Source organism: Hemicordylus capensis, chromosome 6 (assembly GCF_027244095.1).
Source record: "Hemicordylus capensis ecotype Gifberg chromosome 6, rHemCap1.1.pri, whole genome shotgun sequence".
Lineage (NCBI taxonomy): Eukaryota > Metazoa > Chordata > Lepidosauria > Squamata > Cordylidae > Hemicordylus > Hemicordylus capensis.
Window position 1 is genome coordinate 101,022,168 of NC_069662.1, and position 17,123 is coordinate 101,039,290.

The 17,123-nt window shown below is 42.1% G+C and overlaps 1 protein-coding gene across 3 annotated transcripts in view; it reads left to right on the forward strand.

Moving 5' to 3' along the window:
- CPNE4 (copine 4) overlaps positions 1-17,123 on the forward strand; it is a 317,325-nt gene that overhangs the window by 50,125 nt on the left and 250,077 nt on the right. For 2 of the 3 annotated variants that reach the window (XM_053263929.1, XM_053263930.1), the window contains exons 2-3: positions 8,700-8,826; positions 13,237-13,424. In XM_053263929.1, the coding sequence (XP_053119904.1) occupies positions 8,811-8,826; positions 13,237-13,424 (204 nt within the window). In that variant the 5' untranslated portion in view covers positions 8,700-8,810. The remainder of the gene's footprint in view (positions 1-8,699; positions 8,827-13,236; positions 13,425-17,123) is intronic. The other variant, XM_053263931.1, reaches the window with a different exon arrangement.

Consider the following 17,123-nt stretch of genomic DNA (forward strand, 5'->3'; position numbering starts at 1 on the left):
TTCTCTGTGGCTGCCCCAGGGCTTTGGAACTCACTCCCTGCTGAAATATGAGCATCTGTTTCTCTGTTTGTTTTTAGGAGGACCCTGAAGATGTACCTATTTTCCGAGGCCTTCAACTGATACAAATTTTTTTTGGATTTTAATGTGTTTTTATCTATTATGATTTTTATCTTTTAATGAATTTTAAATTTTTTATATTTTATATTATGTTTTAATTCTGTACACCGCTTAGAAATTTTTTAATATTGGGCGGTATATACATTCAATAAACTCCAGTCCTGGGGAAGGCTGCCTCCATTCCTGAATTTGGACATAATGGAGGCAGCCACAAACTAGAGGCCCTAACAGTGAACCTCACTACAACCTGAGGGTTCAAATTGGAGTTTGGTGAGTGAACCCTTGGGTTGAGTTAGGGTCCAAACTGTGGTTTCCCAGATCCAGACATTCAGGTTTGGGGACCTCTGGGTGCTCTGCCTCCAGTCCCCCATTAGACTTAATGCCTCCAGTCCCCCATTAGAAACTGGCATAAGTTTGTCCAAACAAGTGGGAGGGACTGTATCACAGTGGTAGTGCTTTGCATGCATCCTAGGTTCAATCCCTGGTATCTCCAGGTAGGGCTGGGAAATACTCCATCTAAAGCCTTTGAGTGTCACTTCTAATTATTATTGATAAGGGAAGTTGGACCAGTGGTGTGACTCATCACAAGGTAGCTTTATCTGCTCATGGATATATAATCAGCTGCAAAGTGTGTTATCTAGATAATAAGTTGTCATTTGTTTTACTATAGTACTGGTTGCAATTTGGATAAGTACATATTGAAGTGGTATATAGCTAGTTGAAAGAACCTTGGAAATTAATGGAGACACAAGATCCTGAAATTAATAGGTTCCTGTTGCTTGATCTTTCATTTTGCCATTGTACAGAATGCTACAGAAGATTGGCTTACTAGCAATTACTTGGTGATCTGTGTTCACTAAACAGTGAATACTGTATTCACTGTAAATGATTATCTGTATTCACTAATAGATTAAGTATTCAGAGGGAGGTGTGTGTGTGTGTGTGTGTGTGTGTGTGTGTGTGTGTGTGTAGGTAGAACCACAGTCTAAAATTGAGCCAGCTGTTTCACTAGTTTTGAACAGAATTTGAAACATCACTACTCAACTTATATTGGGAGATAATACAGAAATTCAGCTTGAAAAGACAGTCATCCTGTTGCTTTTTCTCACTTTGATTAATGTCTAATCTAGAACTGAGCTGAATTAATATACCTTGTTCTGCCAGATATCAGACGTATAAATTTCTTTCTACTGCAGTGCTCACAAGTGTATACTTCAAACAGCGGGTTGTATGATAATGAGTCCTTTTGAATGGCTGGGGATTTATACGTTTCCATTTACACTCTTTGCACTTTGTTCCAAGACCTCCCACCCTGCTGTCCAATTGCATTAACTGCATTAGAAGATCTTCCTAGCATTCATAATTGTGCAACAGGCAATCCTTCTCATCTTGTGGCCTTGCTGGATGTATTGATGCTGCTCATTGTGGAGAGTTCTTTCCATAGATGTCATTTTAAATATCCATCCCTGATTGTTGTGTGAGTTGCAAAGATATTGGCAATGGAGCATGATAAATTAATTTTTCATGGCATTGGCCTTTTCTTTGAAGGGATCCAGCTCACCTCTTGCCCTTTTAAAAAAAAAGTGATAATATATATTCCATTTAGTTCTGACAGTTAACATTTTTTGCTGATTAACACAGTTCCTTTTAATAGTTTGTAGCATTTTTTAATCACCATAGAGACTGATCAGAGAAGGGCCATAAAGAAAACATTTCCAGCTCTCCTTATGTAGTTGTCTTGGGTGGTGGTTGATAGAAGACCCTCTGGTACTAAATGGGTGTCATTTAATTTTAAAGAGCTGTGAAATGCTTTGTGTGAATTTGAAGTGTTCAGTTTACCTTTTGGAAAATATTTGAAGTGCTTAAGTAGAATCTGGAATTATATTAAGGGTGAAATTCTATGCACACTTATCTAGAAAACCATTGAAATCAGTGAGACTTACTTCTGAGTCAACTTGCGTAGGATCAAGCTGTATGTCAGAAGGTGAGACCAGGAACAGTAGGTCTAACACACGAGGAGCAAGGAACAAGAAGAAATTTATAAAGACAAATGGAGTCATGGGCTCAACCAAACCAAGGGCAAAAGTGATTATCCCATCAGGAAACAAAGGTGATCCCTTCTGTTCCTTGAATAACTGAAATGTTAAAGCAGGGCTTTTTCAGAATATTTGTAGGAAGGGGTGCTAACTTTTTTCTCACCTGCCCCTTGTAAGAAATTGTGATTATCCAAATCAATTTAATTTAATCAGAAAACCCAGATTCTTTACTTTCTATCTTTGGCTGATTTCTGCCCTCCTGGGATCCAAGAAGACACACAGACAAGAAGTAAAGATAAAGAATATTTATTCTTACCAAATTTCTTGACAAGTCAGCAACAAAATACAGTTCTCAAGATATAGGTCGCTAACTCTAGTCATAAACACTAAATAGAGATTTATCTTAAAAAAAAAAAAAAAAAGGGACTAGCTGTTCTAAGCCCGGAGGTTTTCTTCTTCAGTTCTCTCCTTCCTTTTTGACTTTCTGCCCCACCCTTATATCTTGTCTTTGCATCACCCCCTCAAATTTGTTCCTTTGTTTTGTTCTAGCATTGATTGGCCAAATTAATCGTCAGCATACTCTTGACGTATAAACCCACTGGTCAATTAGCCTCGGACAATCAATTTATGTAAGAATTGTGTGAATTAATACAGGTATATTTGCATCTTTCATATCTGGTACTTTTGTCAAAAATCTACTTCAAAGGATCTATCACAAGAAAAACAGACAGGGACTTTTGTGGTCATGCCTCCATTACTATCCATATCCTTTCTGCCCTTAATTTTTCCTTTGATGTAGGACCTCATCCATGTTGGAAAGCCACTAAGGTGCATCTTCTGACAATTTGGAAACTGTCCGATGAACAATTTATGGCCCAAAACAGTCTATGTCTTAAATAAATAAATAAAAAACAGTCTGAAAGGCAAATTTCTGACTTTGTAGGCCTGAAAACCTGAATTTTCCTGAAATCTTGGTCAAGTGGTTTGGTAAATTTGGCCATAGAAAATGGCATAGAAAATGCCCTTCCTAGGTTCTTACATGTTCCCCCTTGTTAAATGGGATATCCCAAAATTCCAATTTAATGCACCTACTCAAATAATACTGGCAAGTAATACTGAGATACTGAGGTGTTTCACACAAGTAGTGTGAAACACCATAAGGGGGTTTGCTAGAAAAATCGGCGTGGCCAGCACTCCCCACACAAAAGCAGGCGGCGCAACCTTGGGCAGCTCGATCAGCCACTCACACAATTACTGGCTCCATCATGGAGCTGGTTGGGGCAGTGGAGATTGGGGGCTCTGGGGCATTCTGGGGAGCCCTCCAATGCTGGGAGGTTTGTTGTAGCCTCCCCATTGAGGGTCTACTCATGAGACGGCATGGTGACACACGACCAGGAAAATGGGGTTAGCAGAGCGCTCACTCTGCTAACCTCATTTAACCGGAGGGGGGGGAGGCATTTAAGAGGGATGGCTGCCAGGAGCTGTGAGGCTCCCATTGCAGCACGTGACCAGCCAAAACTGGGCTATGCTCCCTTAGCCCAATTTGGTCAGGTTGTGAGAATAGCCTCGTTATCTTGATAATACTGAAATCACAAATACAAATAAGTATAAATGAATAGAAATGATGATATATGATTATAAATGAAAACACTGATTACAAATTAATACAAATACAAACAAAATTGAAACACAACTTTAAGCAAGGATAGATGATAGCAGAAATGAAAATGAGCTTCTGAACCCCCCAAATCATATTGCATGATGAATGTAAGCCTCATCAAGTCTAACACTGAGTGCATGTTAAGGAATGTATGGTCATGGGTACTTATCAGTTACTGCAAAAGTGAAGAGTTATTGCAAGCCTGCATCAGTGCATATATCATCTTATATATCACCCCCCCCCCGCAAAAAAAAACCACCAGTCTGAAAGACACATTTCTGACTTTGTAGGCCTAAAAGCCAAAATTTTCCTGAAATCTTGGTCAAGTGGTCTGTTCAGTTTGGCCATAGAAAATGCCCTTCCCAGGTTCTTACACCCTTCCCTACTGCAACTCTTCACCTTAAGTTAGTTTTTACCTGGTAGGTTTATTTCCAGTCTCAGAATCAGTATGGAGGTAAAGAGGGGGGAAATGGATGAGGGGAGTTGTTTTGGAGAACATAAAAACAGCCCTGCTGGATCAGGCCTAAGGTTCATCCAGTCCAGCATCCTGTTTCACACAGTGGCTTAATCATTCAGCTTAATGTGCAATTCCATTCTGAGAAGCTGTGTATAATATATAGCCTAGAATAGAGCTGCATTGGAGCTGGCCATGGTGCTGAAGCAGTTGTCTACTGCAGAGCTTTCCAGAATAGGTTTGGTAAATGTGAGTTTAATTGATCACTAGCTGCCTTTTAGACAATCCACCAAAATATTTTATTGTGAAAACCTTGCTAAAATGAGGAGAACTCATGAATTAAATCATGCTGAAGGCACATCATTCGTCTTGGTGTGCTTGTTTCCCCCCTTGAAAATAGCAGGAGCAGTCCAGACCATGACTATGACAGGGTGGGGAGATTATTTCCAGTTATGATCTCTCTTAGGCTAACTTCCTCCACTTGTGCTGTTTGCCCTAGGGGAAAAGCTTCCATTGGCTCCAGTGGGAGTCTCCCCCCCCACCCGCCATAACAAATAGCATGAGCAGGGGAGAGAACAATGCAGATCAGGCTTCAGCACACATGCCATTTGCAGGAAAAAAGCAAGGAACAATTCTGTCATTAAAGTTGCATCTAGTCTGACCCTGAAACAATCACAACATTGCTTTACCACATAAGCAGCTGCAATGCTATTCTGTTAAAGCCATCGGAGTATGTCGCCATCTGTAGTCTTACAACCACATTAAGTAATTTATCTATCTATCTATTTATTTATATACTGCCCTTCCAGAATGGCTCAGGGCAGTTTACAACAGAATAAAAACAAGTAAAACCAGTTAACAATTAAAATCAAAACTATAAAAACAGAATAAAACCAATTAAACATTCAAACAGCTAAAAACCTTGGAGAACCAGGGCAAACATTAAAACAATTAAAACAAATTAAAAACACTGAAAGGCCAGGCCAAACAGATGGGTTTTAAGGGCTCTCTTGAAGGTCATTAATTATTAAGATTACGAATTTCTGCTGGGAGTGCATTCCACAGCCCGGGAGCAGCTACAGAGAAGGCCCACCTCTGAGTCGCCACCAAACGAACTGGTGGTAACTGAAGACGGACCTCCTCAGACGACCCTAATGTGTGGTGAGGATCATGTAAAAGAAGGCACTCTCTAAGATATCTTGGGCCCAAGCCGTTCAGGGCTTTAAAGGTAATAACCAGCACGTTGTATTTTGCCTGGAAACATATCGGCAGCCAGTGTAACCATTTCAAAACAGGCATAATATGGTCTCTCTGGGTTGCCCCAGAGAACAGTCTGGCTGCCGCATTCTGAACTAATTGAAGTTTCCAAACCATGTACAAAGGCAGCCCCACATAAAGTGCATTGCAGCAGTCAAGCTGGGAGGTTACCAGCTGATGCACCACTGTTTTGAGGTCATCCTCTTCAAGGAACAGGCGCAGCTGTCGAATCAGGTGAAGCTGATAGAAAGCACTCCTGGCCATGGCCTCCACCTAAGATACTAGGGTGAGGCCTGGGTCCAGGAGTACTCCCAAGCTGTGCACCTGCTCCTTCTGGGGGAGTGTAACCCCATCCAGCACAGGAAGATCTAACTCACCCCTCAGATTCTGAGCCCCCACAATGAGCACCTCCGTCTTGCTTGGATTCAGCTTCAATTTGTTCTCCCTCATCCAGCCCATTACTGCCTGTAGGCAGGCATTTAGAGAATGAGTTCCATTTCCTGAAGATGAAAAGGAGAAGTAGATTTGGGTGTCATCAGCATATTGATAACACCCAGCACCAAACCTCCTGATGATCTCACCCAGCAGTTTCATGTAGATGTTAAAAAGCATTGGTGACAGAATGGAGCCCTGAGGGACTCCATATAATAGCTCCTGTTTTGAGGATCAATTGTCACCAAGCTCCACCATCTGGAATCTACCTGAGAGATAGGAACGGAACCACTGCAAGGCAGTGTCCCCTGTCCCCAACTCCCCCACGTGATCCAGAAGGATACCATGGTCGATGGTATCAAACGCCACCGAGAGGTCCAGAAGAACCAGCAGAGTCACACTCCCTCTGTCGATTTCTCGGTAAAGGTCATCCATCAGGCCGACCAAGGCTGTCTCAACCCCATAGCCAGCTCTAAAGCCAGTTTGAAATGGGTCTAGATAATCAGTTTCCCCCAAGACTGCCTGGAGCTGGTCGGCCACCACCCTCTCAATCACCTTGCCCAACCAAGGGAGATTGGAGATTGGCCTGTAACTGTCTGTCACTAAGGGGTCCAGGGAAGGCTTCTTTAAGAGTGGTCTAACCATTGCCTCCTTCAGACAGGGGGGCACCCTACCCTCCCTCAGCGATGCATTTATGATATTAACTAGGCCACCTCCAACAATCTCCCTGCTAGATAGAAGCAGCCAAGTCGGACAAGGATCCAGAGAACAGGTGGTAGGCTGCACCGCCCCAATGTAGTTGCTGCATTACAATGTTTTGGGGATCTTTATTGTGCCAGTGGCAGCTAATAGGCAGGTAAGAGGGAAGAACCTGTTTTTCTCCTAGGTTGGAGTTGAACAGGCAACATAGGTTGAACAGGCAACATACTTGTACTGAAGCCTTCAGTTCAAGCTTTTATGTACTATTGTATTATCCCTCAAACAGATATTTATTTTTGAAGCTGATAGGTAGCATGTCCTCAAGTGCTCTTTATACCACATATAGAAAAGAGTGAACTTGGGTCCTTATGATATGGTCTTGGAATAAATTGCTTAACCTCTGTAATTTGCCATCTGTAAAATGAGTTGACAGGAAGTCATAAAAATTAACACTGGAATACTATTTGGGGATCATCAGGAAAAAAGTTGCTTGCAAACCATTGTTGTGTTATAATTACACTGAGAAGGAACATTGAGAACACTGAGATGAATATTTGCTTCAGTGGATTTCATTCATTAGTATGCATGGAAATTTAGTGGCCTTTCTTTGTGACTGATGATCTGGAGTCATTGCTGCATGCGTTTAACCAAAACTCAGCCCAGTATTGAAGCAACGTTCTCAAAAATTGCACAGAGGGAATATATAGCATGCTTGGAGTTCAAGCAGTCATCACATCAATTAAAATACTTTCCCTTCATCACTAATATGTTCATACCCTTCCTCTTACAAAACGCTCCATTCTAAACATGGCCGTTATGCACTTAGAGAACTTTAACAAAGTATTTTCTCTGAATGGGACCATTGGCTATCTGCAGTCCATAGAGAGATCATGTTGTCTGCTACTATAGTCCAAATGGACTAGCAAGCAGAGAACAGTGACCAAGATACTTAAATGGTCATCATTCCACTGCTAAAAACAAACCATTAACCTGAGATGTGCCTTGTTCAGCCAAGCAACAGTTTGGGGCTATGGGAAATGCATCATAGCAATAGCAATAGCAATAGCACTTACATTTATATACCGCTCTATAGCCGGAGCTCTCTAAGCGGTTTACAATGATTTTTAGCATATTGCCCCCAACATTCTGGGTACTCATTTTACCGACCTCGGAAGGATGGAAGGCTGAGTCAACCTTGAGCCCCTGGTCAGGATCGAACTTGTAACCTTCTGGTTACAGGGCAGCAGTTTTACCACTGCGCCACCAGGGGCTCTTTTGTTTGTGCTTTGAATTTTTTTTAAAAAAATACATTGTTTTAAAACATGCAAATAATTGCCTATGGTAAGTGGCTGGAGAAGAAGGGGTGTCAAGCAGGTGGGAAAGCAGGCAGGTAGGAAAGGAAATAGTGTGAAAGAACAGAATAAAACCAATGGCATTCAGTTACAGCAGATCTTGAAACTTTATAGCAGGGAGTAGCATTGTGATTGGTTCTCTGGGATCACCTGATGTCTTCCCAGGACCTGGAGAACATTGTTCTGGGTTACTGGTGTCCTTGCTTGAATTGCTTGCAGTTTCTTCCTCCTGCAAGTGGTAAAAGAGGTAACCACCCTGAGCCATTTTAGGAAGGGCAGTATATAAATCAGATAAATAAATAATAAATTAATAAATAATAGGAAACTAATGTTTGGCTGTAGGCTTCCTTGTCTGAGCCCCATAGTGCCTGACAAATGGGCCACTCTGGGCACACATTTCTCTGCATTGTTAAGATTTATCTATGGATGGTAGTGGATTAATGGCCTTGCCTTGTAGCAGGGATGGCCTCCTATTTTCTTCCAACTCAAATTACAGTAATGATGTAAAACTGCAAAATACTATAAGTCTTGCAACTCAGTCTATTCAGATGTAAACCCCATTGAGTTCAGTGTGACTTACTCTCAAATGTGCATAGGTTTGCAAGTCCCAGTCTGGCTAAGTACTAGAGATTTCAGTCTTTTCATTTCAAAAGAAAAAACACTGATATATTTGAGTGCTTTCTTTGTGTTAGTTTCAGGGGTGAAGCTGTTGAGAATACTACTTGCCTTCCTGATTTAAATCTGGTGCAGAGCTGCATGAATACTTCTTCAAATTTTCATTTAGACCTTTCCTGTAACCACCTATGCAAGCCAAACTAGGTGAGACCTTGAGGGCCACTGCATGTTTTACAGGTGTTTTTTAAAGCTGTACACCTCAAATGTGTGTGAATGACAAATAAGTATAGAATACAGGCATGCAGGATTGGCAGCTGCTTCCTGTGAAGTGCACACTCTGTGGCCAATCCAGGTTTGCTGCTGCATATGGCGTGGCATGATCCCCCGCAAGTTATAGTGTATTGATATTGTTGTATAGTATGTCAATTACCATGAAATACTGAATTAATACAAAGGAAAGATTTTTGAAAATTTGCAAAGAAATTGTAATTTGCCCATAAGGAACAACGGGGAACTTGAATCACCCCTTTGTTCCCCATGGGTAGGTCTTAGGGGCACCAAAGTGGGTTGGGTGGTAGGGCATGACAGGTGCTACTTACCACCCAACCCACAAAAAAGTGGGCAAGCAGGTGACTTAATTTTTTTAACTTCCCCTAAAAACCCATAGGATCCTATGGGAGTTTAGGTTAAAAATGTTTAAAAATTGCCTGCTTGACCATTTCTTTTGTGGGTTGGGTGGTAGGTAGCACCCTATTACACTGTACTACCCAACCCACTTTAGTGTCCCTAGTATCTACCCATGGCATGATTTAAGTTCCCCATTGTTTCCTATGGACGAAACAAGCGGAGTGCACACATTCTACAACCCTGCCTTGAAAAACAACACTGCATAACAGAAGCATAGACAGTCCCTGCAGAACAACACATTTTGCAAAACACACAGTCCAAAGATGACCAAAAAAGAATCTCTGACCCAGAATCCACTGCCAGCCACAGTGCCTGCACTGCAGTAATGTCATTGGCACAAATTGCCCTCTCACACACAATTATGACTCTGTCCTTATCTGCAACAGCTGCCACAGCAGCACCCTTAGCAGCAGCAAGCATAGCTATCAGCTGAACTAAAGCAATGTCTTCAGTCACATTTTGGCTGAGTACAAATTGCAATGTGGATTGCAGAGCAGAGAGTGAAGCACAAGTTAGTCTCTCAGGACCAGACATGGGGCTCATTTCACAGAAATCACTAAGATATGTGAGAGAGAGAGAGAGCGTGCACAAACCCCTCAAGGGCACACTAAGGGCTCTCACAGCCTCCCAGGTGCTTTGAAAACAATCCCCCCTTTTTGTTTCCTCTACCCCCAGCCAATGGGGCCACAGTTACCCATGACAACACTTGATTTGAATAAAAAGCCAACAAAGAAGCAAGGAGTTGTCAAGCCAATCAGAAGCCAGTGCCAGAAAGCCAATCAGCCAGGGTGGGTGACACCCACTAAAATGGCTGTTCAAATCATGTGAATCAATTCATGTCAAATTGGGGGAATTTGATTCTAACATGAATCATCCCCTTTATTTTAAGGGTGATTTGATTCATGTTAGAATCACGCAAATCACCCTGATTTGGCATAAATCAATTTGCACGCAAATTGAACTGCACATCCCTAATCTGAGTACACCGTACACACATGCTATGTCCACATACACATTACATGCACACATAGTTATACTGACTATGCTCTGCAGTATACTTCCCATCTGTTCCTCAGTTTGAGAGATTCTATATCCAGGTTCACCTTTAAAATGAATGCATGTACAGTGATTCACAGAACAGAAGCCCTGTTCATATGTCATGTTCAGTACTTGTGTAATCTGTGTACAGTGTAAGCAGGTACAGTTAATCAAATGTTATGTTAAACACAAGTATAGCAGTACACTTCCTATCTGTACACTTCCTATCAAGTTCATGTTTAAAATGAACACAGGTACAGTCATTTATACAAAACCGTGTGTGTGTGTGTGTGTGTGTGTGTGTGTGTGTGTGTGTACAGACATCTGAACGCAGGTACAATGTAATGTCTAAATAGGATTACAGACACATGTACATGTGTACAGGCACCTGAGCACACATACAGTGTAATGTCTGAATATGGCTTTGGTCATTTTGAAATGCTATAGAGGAACTACTGAACTATAAAATAGTCAAGTGGAGAGGAGACATGTATTAGATCAGAGCAGACGGAGAAGATAAAGCTCTATTCCTCTGGGGTGTTTTCTTTTCCACCACTGTTGAAGTCATCCCATTTTAATTTAATCCTCACCAGTCTATTACTGCACATCTCATTTCAGGAGTCATATGAGATCGGAATGATGTAAATGTTAACACCCTGACTAACCTGTTTTGAAAGCTGAAGTAGTGCAAGGTTTTAAATAGCCTGAAATCTAGCAGATGGGATTATGACCCTTTTTTCCTTCTCTGTTGTTGAGTTTGGATTAACACAGCCTTCCAATGATTATGTTATCCTAAAGTTGTGGCCACCCATTTTCCAGCAAGCTCAAAAGAGTTTCCTCCTACATGTCTCTGCCAGTAAGGAATCTTTCTATCTAATAGGCAAATCATCACATGGTCCCCGCCTACATTACAAACCCATAAGATCAGAATAATGAAAACCATGGTTGTTTAAAATTGAATACAATTGCAACATGTGACTGCATAACTGCATATCTTCTTTTAAGAATTTATAAAAAGTGGAGGCCCATGAGGCTAAAAACATATCCTGAGTATCCCTGAGGACAGCCTCATTACATCAAAACCAGCCAGCACAGGTACGCAAAGGTGGTATTTCCAATAGGGGAGAGCTGGAAAGAACAGATGATATGCCAGAGCTGACTGAGAAAGTCATCAAGTTTTGGGAGAGGCTCAGTGTTGCTCAGCACATGTTCACATGCAGGATTTCCTGTCATCCATAAACAACCTGTGGGGTAACGAAAATGGCAGAATGGTGCTGAGAAATATTAGGCTTGTTCCGATGATCATTAACTGGTAGGACAAGCATCCTACCCAGTTTCAGGAGCTGTGTACGCTCCCAATATTTGCGCATCTGCAAGTAAACAGGGTAGAAAGAGGGGGGAGTGTTTGTTAGTGAGGCTCTCACTTGGTAGGACAGCACCTCACTACCCAGTTCTCATACCCAGAAGTTGAGCAAAGTAGGGCAAAAAGTCATCCTACCCAGCAGGAGCTTCACTCATGAGCACTCCCTCTTCCTCCTACTCTGTTCTTTACTCACAGTCAATCAAATATCAGGAATATGCACAGCTCCTGAAACTGTGTAGGACAGTTGCCCTACCCATTTAATGATTGTCAGAGCAAGCCTTATGTTTGTCTGAGTTAATGGCTGAGCTGCTATCTGACTGGTGGAATTAGGTTCTGGCTCATCTTCCTAACCATTGTGCTGGCATTATGTTATACATATGTACATGTATCTGTACACATGTGCATGTTTTTATCTGAATGTCTGTACACACGTTCATTTTAAAAGGGACCCTGGGTACAGTCCCCCACAAATTCAGGGGGAAAATAGCGAGTGTACTTACATACTCTATTTATCTGAATAGAAGATGACTCTGAATTTAAGGTGACACCCTTAAAAAGTAGATTTTAAATACAAGTTACACCCCTGTTTACTCAAAAGGAATACAACTCTGAATTTAATATAACTTCCTGATTTCTAATATGTAAGAACCTGGAAAAAAACTACTTTTGGATTCAGGTAAATACAGTTCTGTGTACATAATTTGGCTGTTCTCATGGCCAACCTAACCCAACCTGGGGCCAGGGTTAGGCTGGCTGTGAGAAACGGCGCGATCCTCACAAATCCCTCCTCTCCTCACTTGGTTATCTTTCTAAAGAAACCCATCTGTTAACCAAGACTAAGGGTGCACTCACACCCTTAACCTGGCTGCTGGGTATTGTGTATCTCCTTGGGCTGAATTCAGCCTGAGAAACCCAGAGATGGGCTCATAGAGCACCCATTTGATGGGAGAATCCCCCAATTGTGGGATGTACGGAAGTCAGAACAACAAGTTCTGGCCCCGGATCCCTCCGCCCTCCTCCATGATTCACATAGCTGCACAGAACAGGGCTGCCGTGCGTGTGTGCAGAACACGCTCCCACCACGTTAAGATCACTCATCTGTAGTAAAGGGAAGGTTTACTCTGCCATCCCCATCCCTGCCTGCCCATAGACAATGTCGATCGTGTGAATCGCCTCAATGTGTGAATAACTGTATGTGCATATAGATCTGTAGGTGTGTGCACCATACACAGATAGTGCATGCATTGAACACAACATGCAAACAGGCCTCTATTTCTTTTAAAATCTTAATAATATCCCATAATGAATGGATATGAAGCATGAAATGCACTGAAGATATTGTGCATCAATATTATTATTGTGAAGTCATCTCCACTATATAGTTAATATATCTCTCACTTTTAGAAGCACTTCAGACATACTTGGTTTATTTTGTTAAGAACTGTTCCTAGAGTAATAATGGCGGAAACAGCTTCCTAATGAATAGTAGAATACTGTGTCTAAAATGGTTTGCAACTTTTTCACAGGGGAAAGAATGAAGAAAATGAGTAACATCTATGAATCAGCGGCCAACACCCTGGGAATCTTTAGCAGCCCATGCCTGACTAAAGTGGAACTGAGAGTTGCGTGCAAAGGCATATCGGACAGAGATGCCCTCTCCAAACCTGATCCCTGTGTCATCCTGAAAATGCAGTCTCATGGGCAGTGGTTTGAGGTAGGTGGCCGATGAAATACATTTTGGAGATACTGCTTTTTGGTGGTGCTTTAAGTGATGTTGTGCTACAACAGTGCCCAGTTCTGGGTCATCTACTGCTTTACACGAATGATGTTAAAACAAATAATGAATTATTTAGGCTGCAATCCAGAAAGCTCCATTAAGTATTTGATAAGCAAAGGACTCGTATCCCTTAAGGACCACTGTTATTTTAAAAAATCTAATCATAACAATGCCCTTCCATGTGCTAATGTTGCCTCACAAGCCGCTGTTGAACCTGATCTGAGTTTAAAAACAGCTGAGGGCATGCCACAACTGTTATCGGCACGGAAGTAGTTAAGAGAGCTGCTAACTTCTGTCGATGTTGTTCTGGGAATAATTTAACTTCTGATTATTTATTTATTTATTTATTTATTATATTTCTCTTCCTCCCAGAACTTGTGTCTCTGGGCAGTTTAATGTCACCAAAGTTAAGCACTTCCATGTCCCATTGAATTTAATGGGAGAATTCAGTGGTGGCTTGCTAATGAGGTGAGCCTCAGACAGCTCCTGTACCTCGGGGTGGCGAGTAGGGGCATCCTGCCCCACTGCTACTGCCTGAGGCCGTCACCTCACCCAACTGCTACCGCCCACTTTCCCACTGTAGCTTTCCCACTGTAGCTTCTGAGCTTGCGGGGATGAATGGAGTGAAAACCCCATCCATTCCCATGTCCTCAAAAACTATGGCAGCTTCAGAAGGAGGAAGGGAGAAGTGGTGCCTCGTGTGCCTTCTCCTACCTGGCTACCTTTTGAGCATGTGGGGATGGGTGGGGTTTTTAAACCCATCCATCCTTGCAGACTGAAGATACAGTGTCATGTGAATGAGAAAGCATCATGGGAGGAAGGTGGGGCGCATCTGGCTCAGCTGGTCCCACCCCTTGATGCTAGCATCTGAGTTGGGAGGTGTGGTTAGTGGCAATGCAGCACCACCTCAGGTGGTGACAGCACTTAAGTCAACACTGGGAGGATTAAGGCACACACTTAACTGTCTTCTTCTGAAATGCAAAGGGCTTAGAGTCAAAGTAGATTACTTTGAAAATGTGATTGGGGCTAGCATGTTTGCTTTTAATCAGTAAATAGTAGCCATGTTGTCCTACCCATAGACCAGAACTGCGGGGGGCGGGGGCAGGGGCAGGGGGAGAGGGAGTTCTGTCCTTCTATCTTTACTACTGTCCTAATTCAGATCACACTCCACCTGAGCTATTTGTCTTATTGGGGGAGCTCCAACTGGCACCAATAGAAGCTTTTCTCCAGGGCACATAGTAGTAGTCCCCCTCTGGATTTAGATGGACCATAGTAAGGGCGGAGGGTAAAAACCCATCCCTCCCCTTCATGCTATACTCCTGAGCCATGGGGGCCTGATCCGGTTGCTATGTATTGAATAAAAAACATACACATTCACCTCAAAGATGTTCATAAAGTATCGTCTAGTCTGACCCTAAGCTGTGCTTAATTCTGAGTTTAAAAAAACCACCTTTCAGAATTATACAGGGGCACCATTGGGAGGAAGCAGTAAGAGCAGCATTTCTTCTAGAGGTTAATAAGCTATATAGTTGTGCTGATGTACCTGAAGACTGAAAATATTGTAAGCATGACACATAAAAACTTGTTAATAAAGAGACCAGTTGAAGAAGATACCGGCGTGGTGGCCATTTTGCTTGCTGTCATGCATGCGCAAATGGCCTCTGGCATTGCAGAGGCCATTTTCGCATGTGTGGCAGCAGGAAAAATGGCTACCGTGCTGGTATATGGCGGCCTGAACAGGCAAGAAAGTGTGGCCGAATGGGCCGCGGCAGTGATTACAGAGGCCGACTGTGGGAGGGGGAACCTTCATGGACCACTAACTTCCCCCCCCCCCGCAGCCTTTAGGAAGCCCCCCAAAGGGGCTAGAGGTAAAGAATTTAATTTTAATTTTTTTAAAAAAAAAATCGCGAACCCACCCCAGACCGGACCGAACCCGGGGCGGGGGGTTTCGAAGGAGGGCCAGACCAAACTGGTCCAGTCAGGTTCAAGGAAAGTTCTCACTCAAACCGAACTGGGCCAGCTGGTTCCGTGCACATCCCTAGTGTTCACAAAAAGTTGGAGGCAAATAAATCTTTACTGTCCAGCAGTGTCAGATTTAGTCACAAGCTCAGTAAACTACAGCTCAGGGCCTCACATTAGAAGGGCCTTTTAATAATAATAATAATAATAATAATAATAATAATAATAAATAAATGAAGAAGACTAATTTTCAATTTGTACATAATTGGTTGAAATAAAGGAGAAAGGGGGTAAGACTCTAAAGCAGACATTATCATTCTAATAAGACAAAAATATATGTATAGGGCTACACAAATATTCATCACATTGAGCTTATTAATCTGTGCAGAAATAACTTGCAATTTTATATTGAGATTTTGTTAGGGCCCAGTTTAGAAGCAAAAGGGGGGGGGAGAGAAAAATTACACAGCACCACAAATTGAAGGCAAAAAGAGGGGAAGAACTAAGGTGCTGATAGATTTACTCAATATGTTTTTATCGGTACAATGTCATAAAATTAGTTCAGTGTTGCCTTATGCATTTCAAGGCAGTGCTCTTCTTCTTTTGTACCAATAAAAACATCTTGCGTAAATCTATCAGCACCTTGGGAGTTCTTCCCTCCCTCCTTTTAGCCCAGTTTAGACCAATGCCTACCATCACAGTTACAGGCATCGAATCTTCCCAGATTCTTTTTGAATTGATTTGAGATTCGAGTTTTCCTTATTCATTCCCCCTGATTCCCAGCTTCCATTAAAAAAGGGGGGGGGGAGCTAAGCTTTTAACTCCACTTCCTTGTAGGAGTGGAGTTATGGAGCAAAATGTGTGGTCACAATTTTTGAAGTGTTTAGACTCTTTGGTGTGTAATGACTTTTCCTCATAATGAATTCCTGTGATGATCCATTACACACAAAAGAGTCTAAACACTTCAAAATTTTCTTTAAAAAAATGAACTGGGTACCCCACTGGCTTTAGTGTTCCCTCTAAGGTGTGCACATGTTTGCACACAGACAAGTTTTTTAATATCCACTTAGTTAATTTTAGATCCTGTTCAGGTTGAATCAGGAAGGAGCCACTCTGAATTTGTGCAAGCCAGTGCACAAATACTGGCTTGATACTGTTGCCCAGAACAAAACTCAGTCTGCAAACAGATGAAAAAAATTAGAGAGAACACCGAGTCTGGCTTGCAGGGTTTTTTTTTGGGGGGGGGGGTAGTTGTCGCATGGGGTACCACTAATTCCCACACACACACACTCGCAAGTCAGTGAAGTACTCAGTTCATTTTTTAGGAATTTTTGAATTGTTTAGACTCTTTAGAATCCCTCATAGGGATTCATTAAGAGGAAAAGTCATTACACACCAAAGAATCTAAACACTTCAAAAATAGTGACTGCACATTTTGCTGTATAACTCCACTTCTACAAGGGCTAGAGCTTAGCTATTCATTAATTTTTTTAATGAAAGCTGGGGATCTGGGTTAGGGCTGTTTTGAATCCCCATTATTTCCTATGCAGAAATATACAAAATCACTAAATCAAAAATCTTAATTAAAAAATTAACTGATTGTCCCTCTACCTTGAAAGTTGGTTGCATCCATGGGGACCTACCCACCACCCCACTTTGGTATCCCCTGAACCTTTA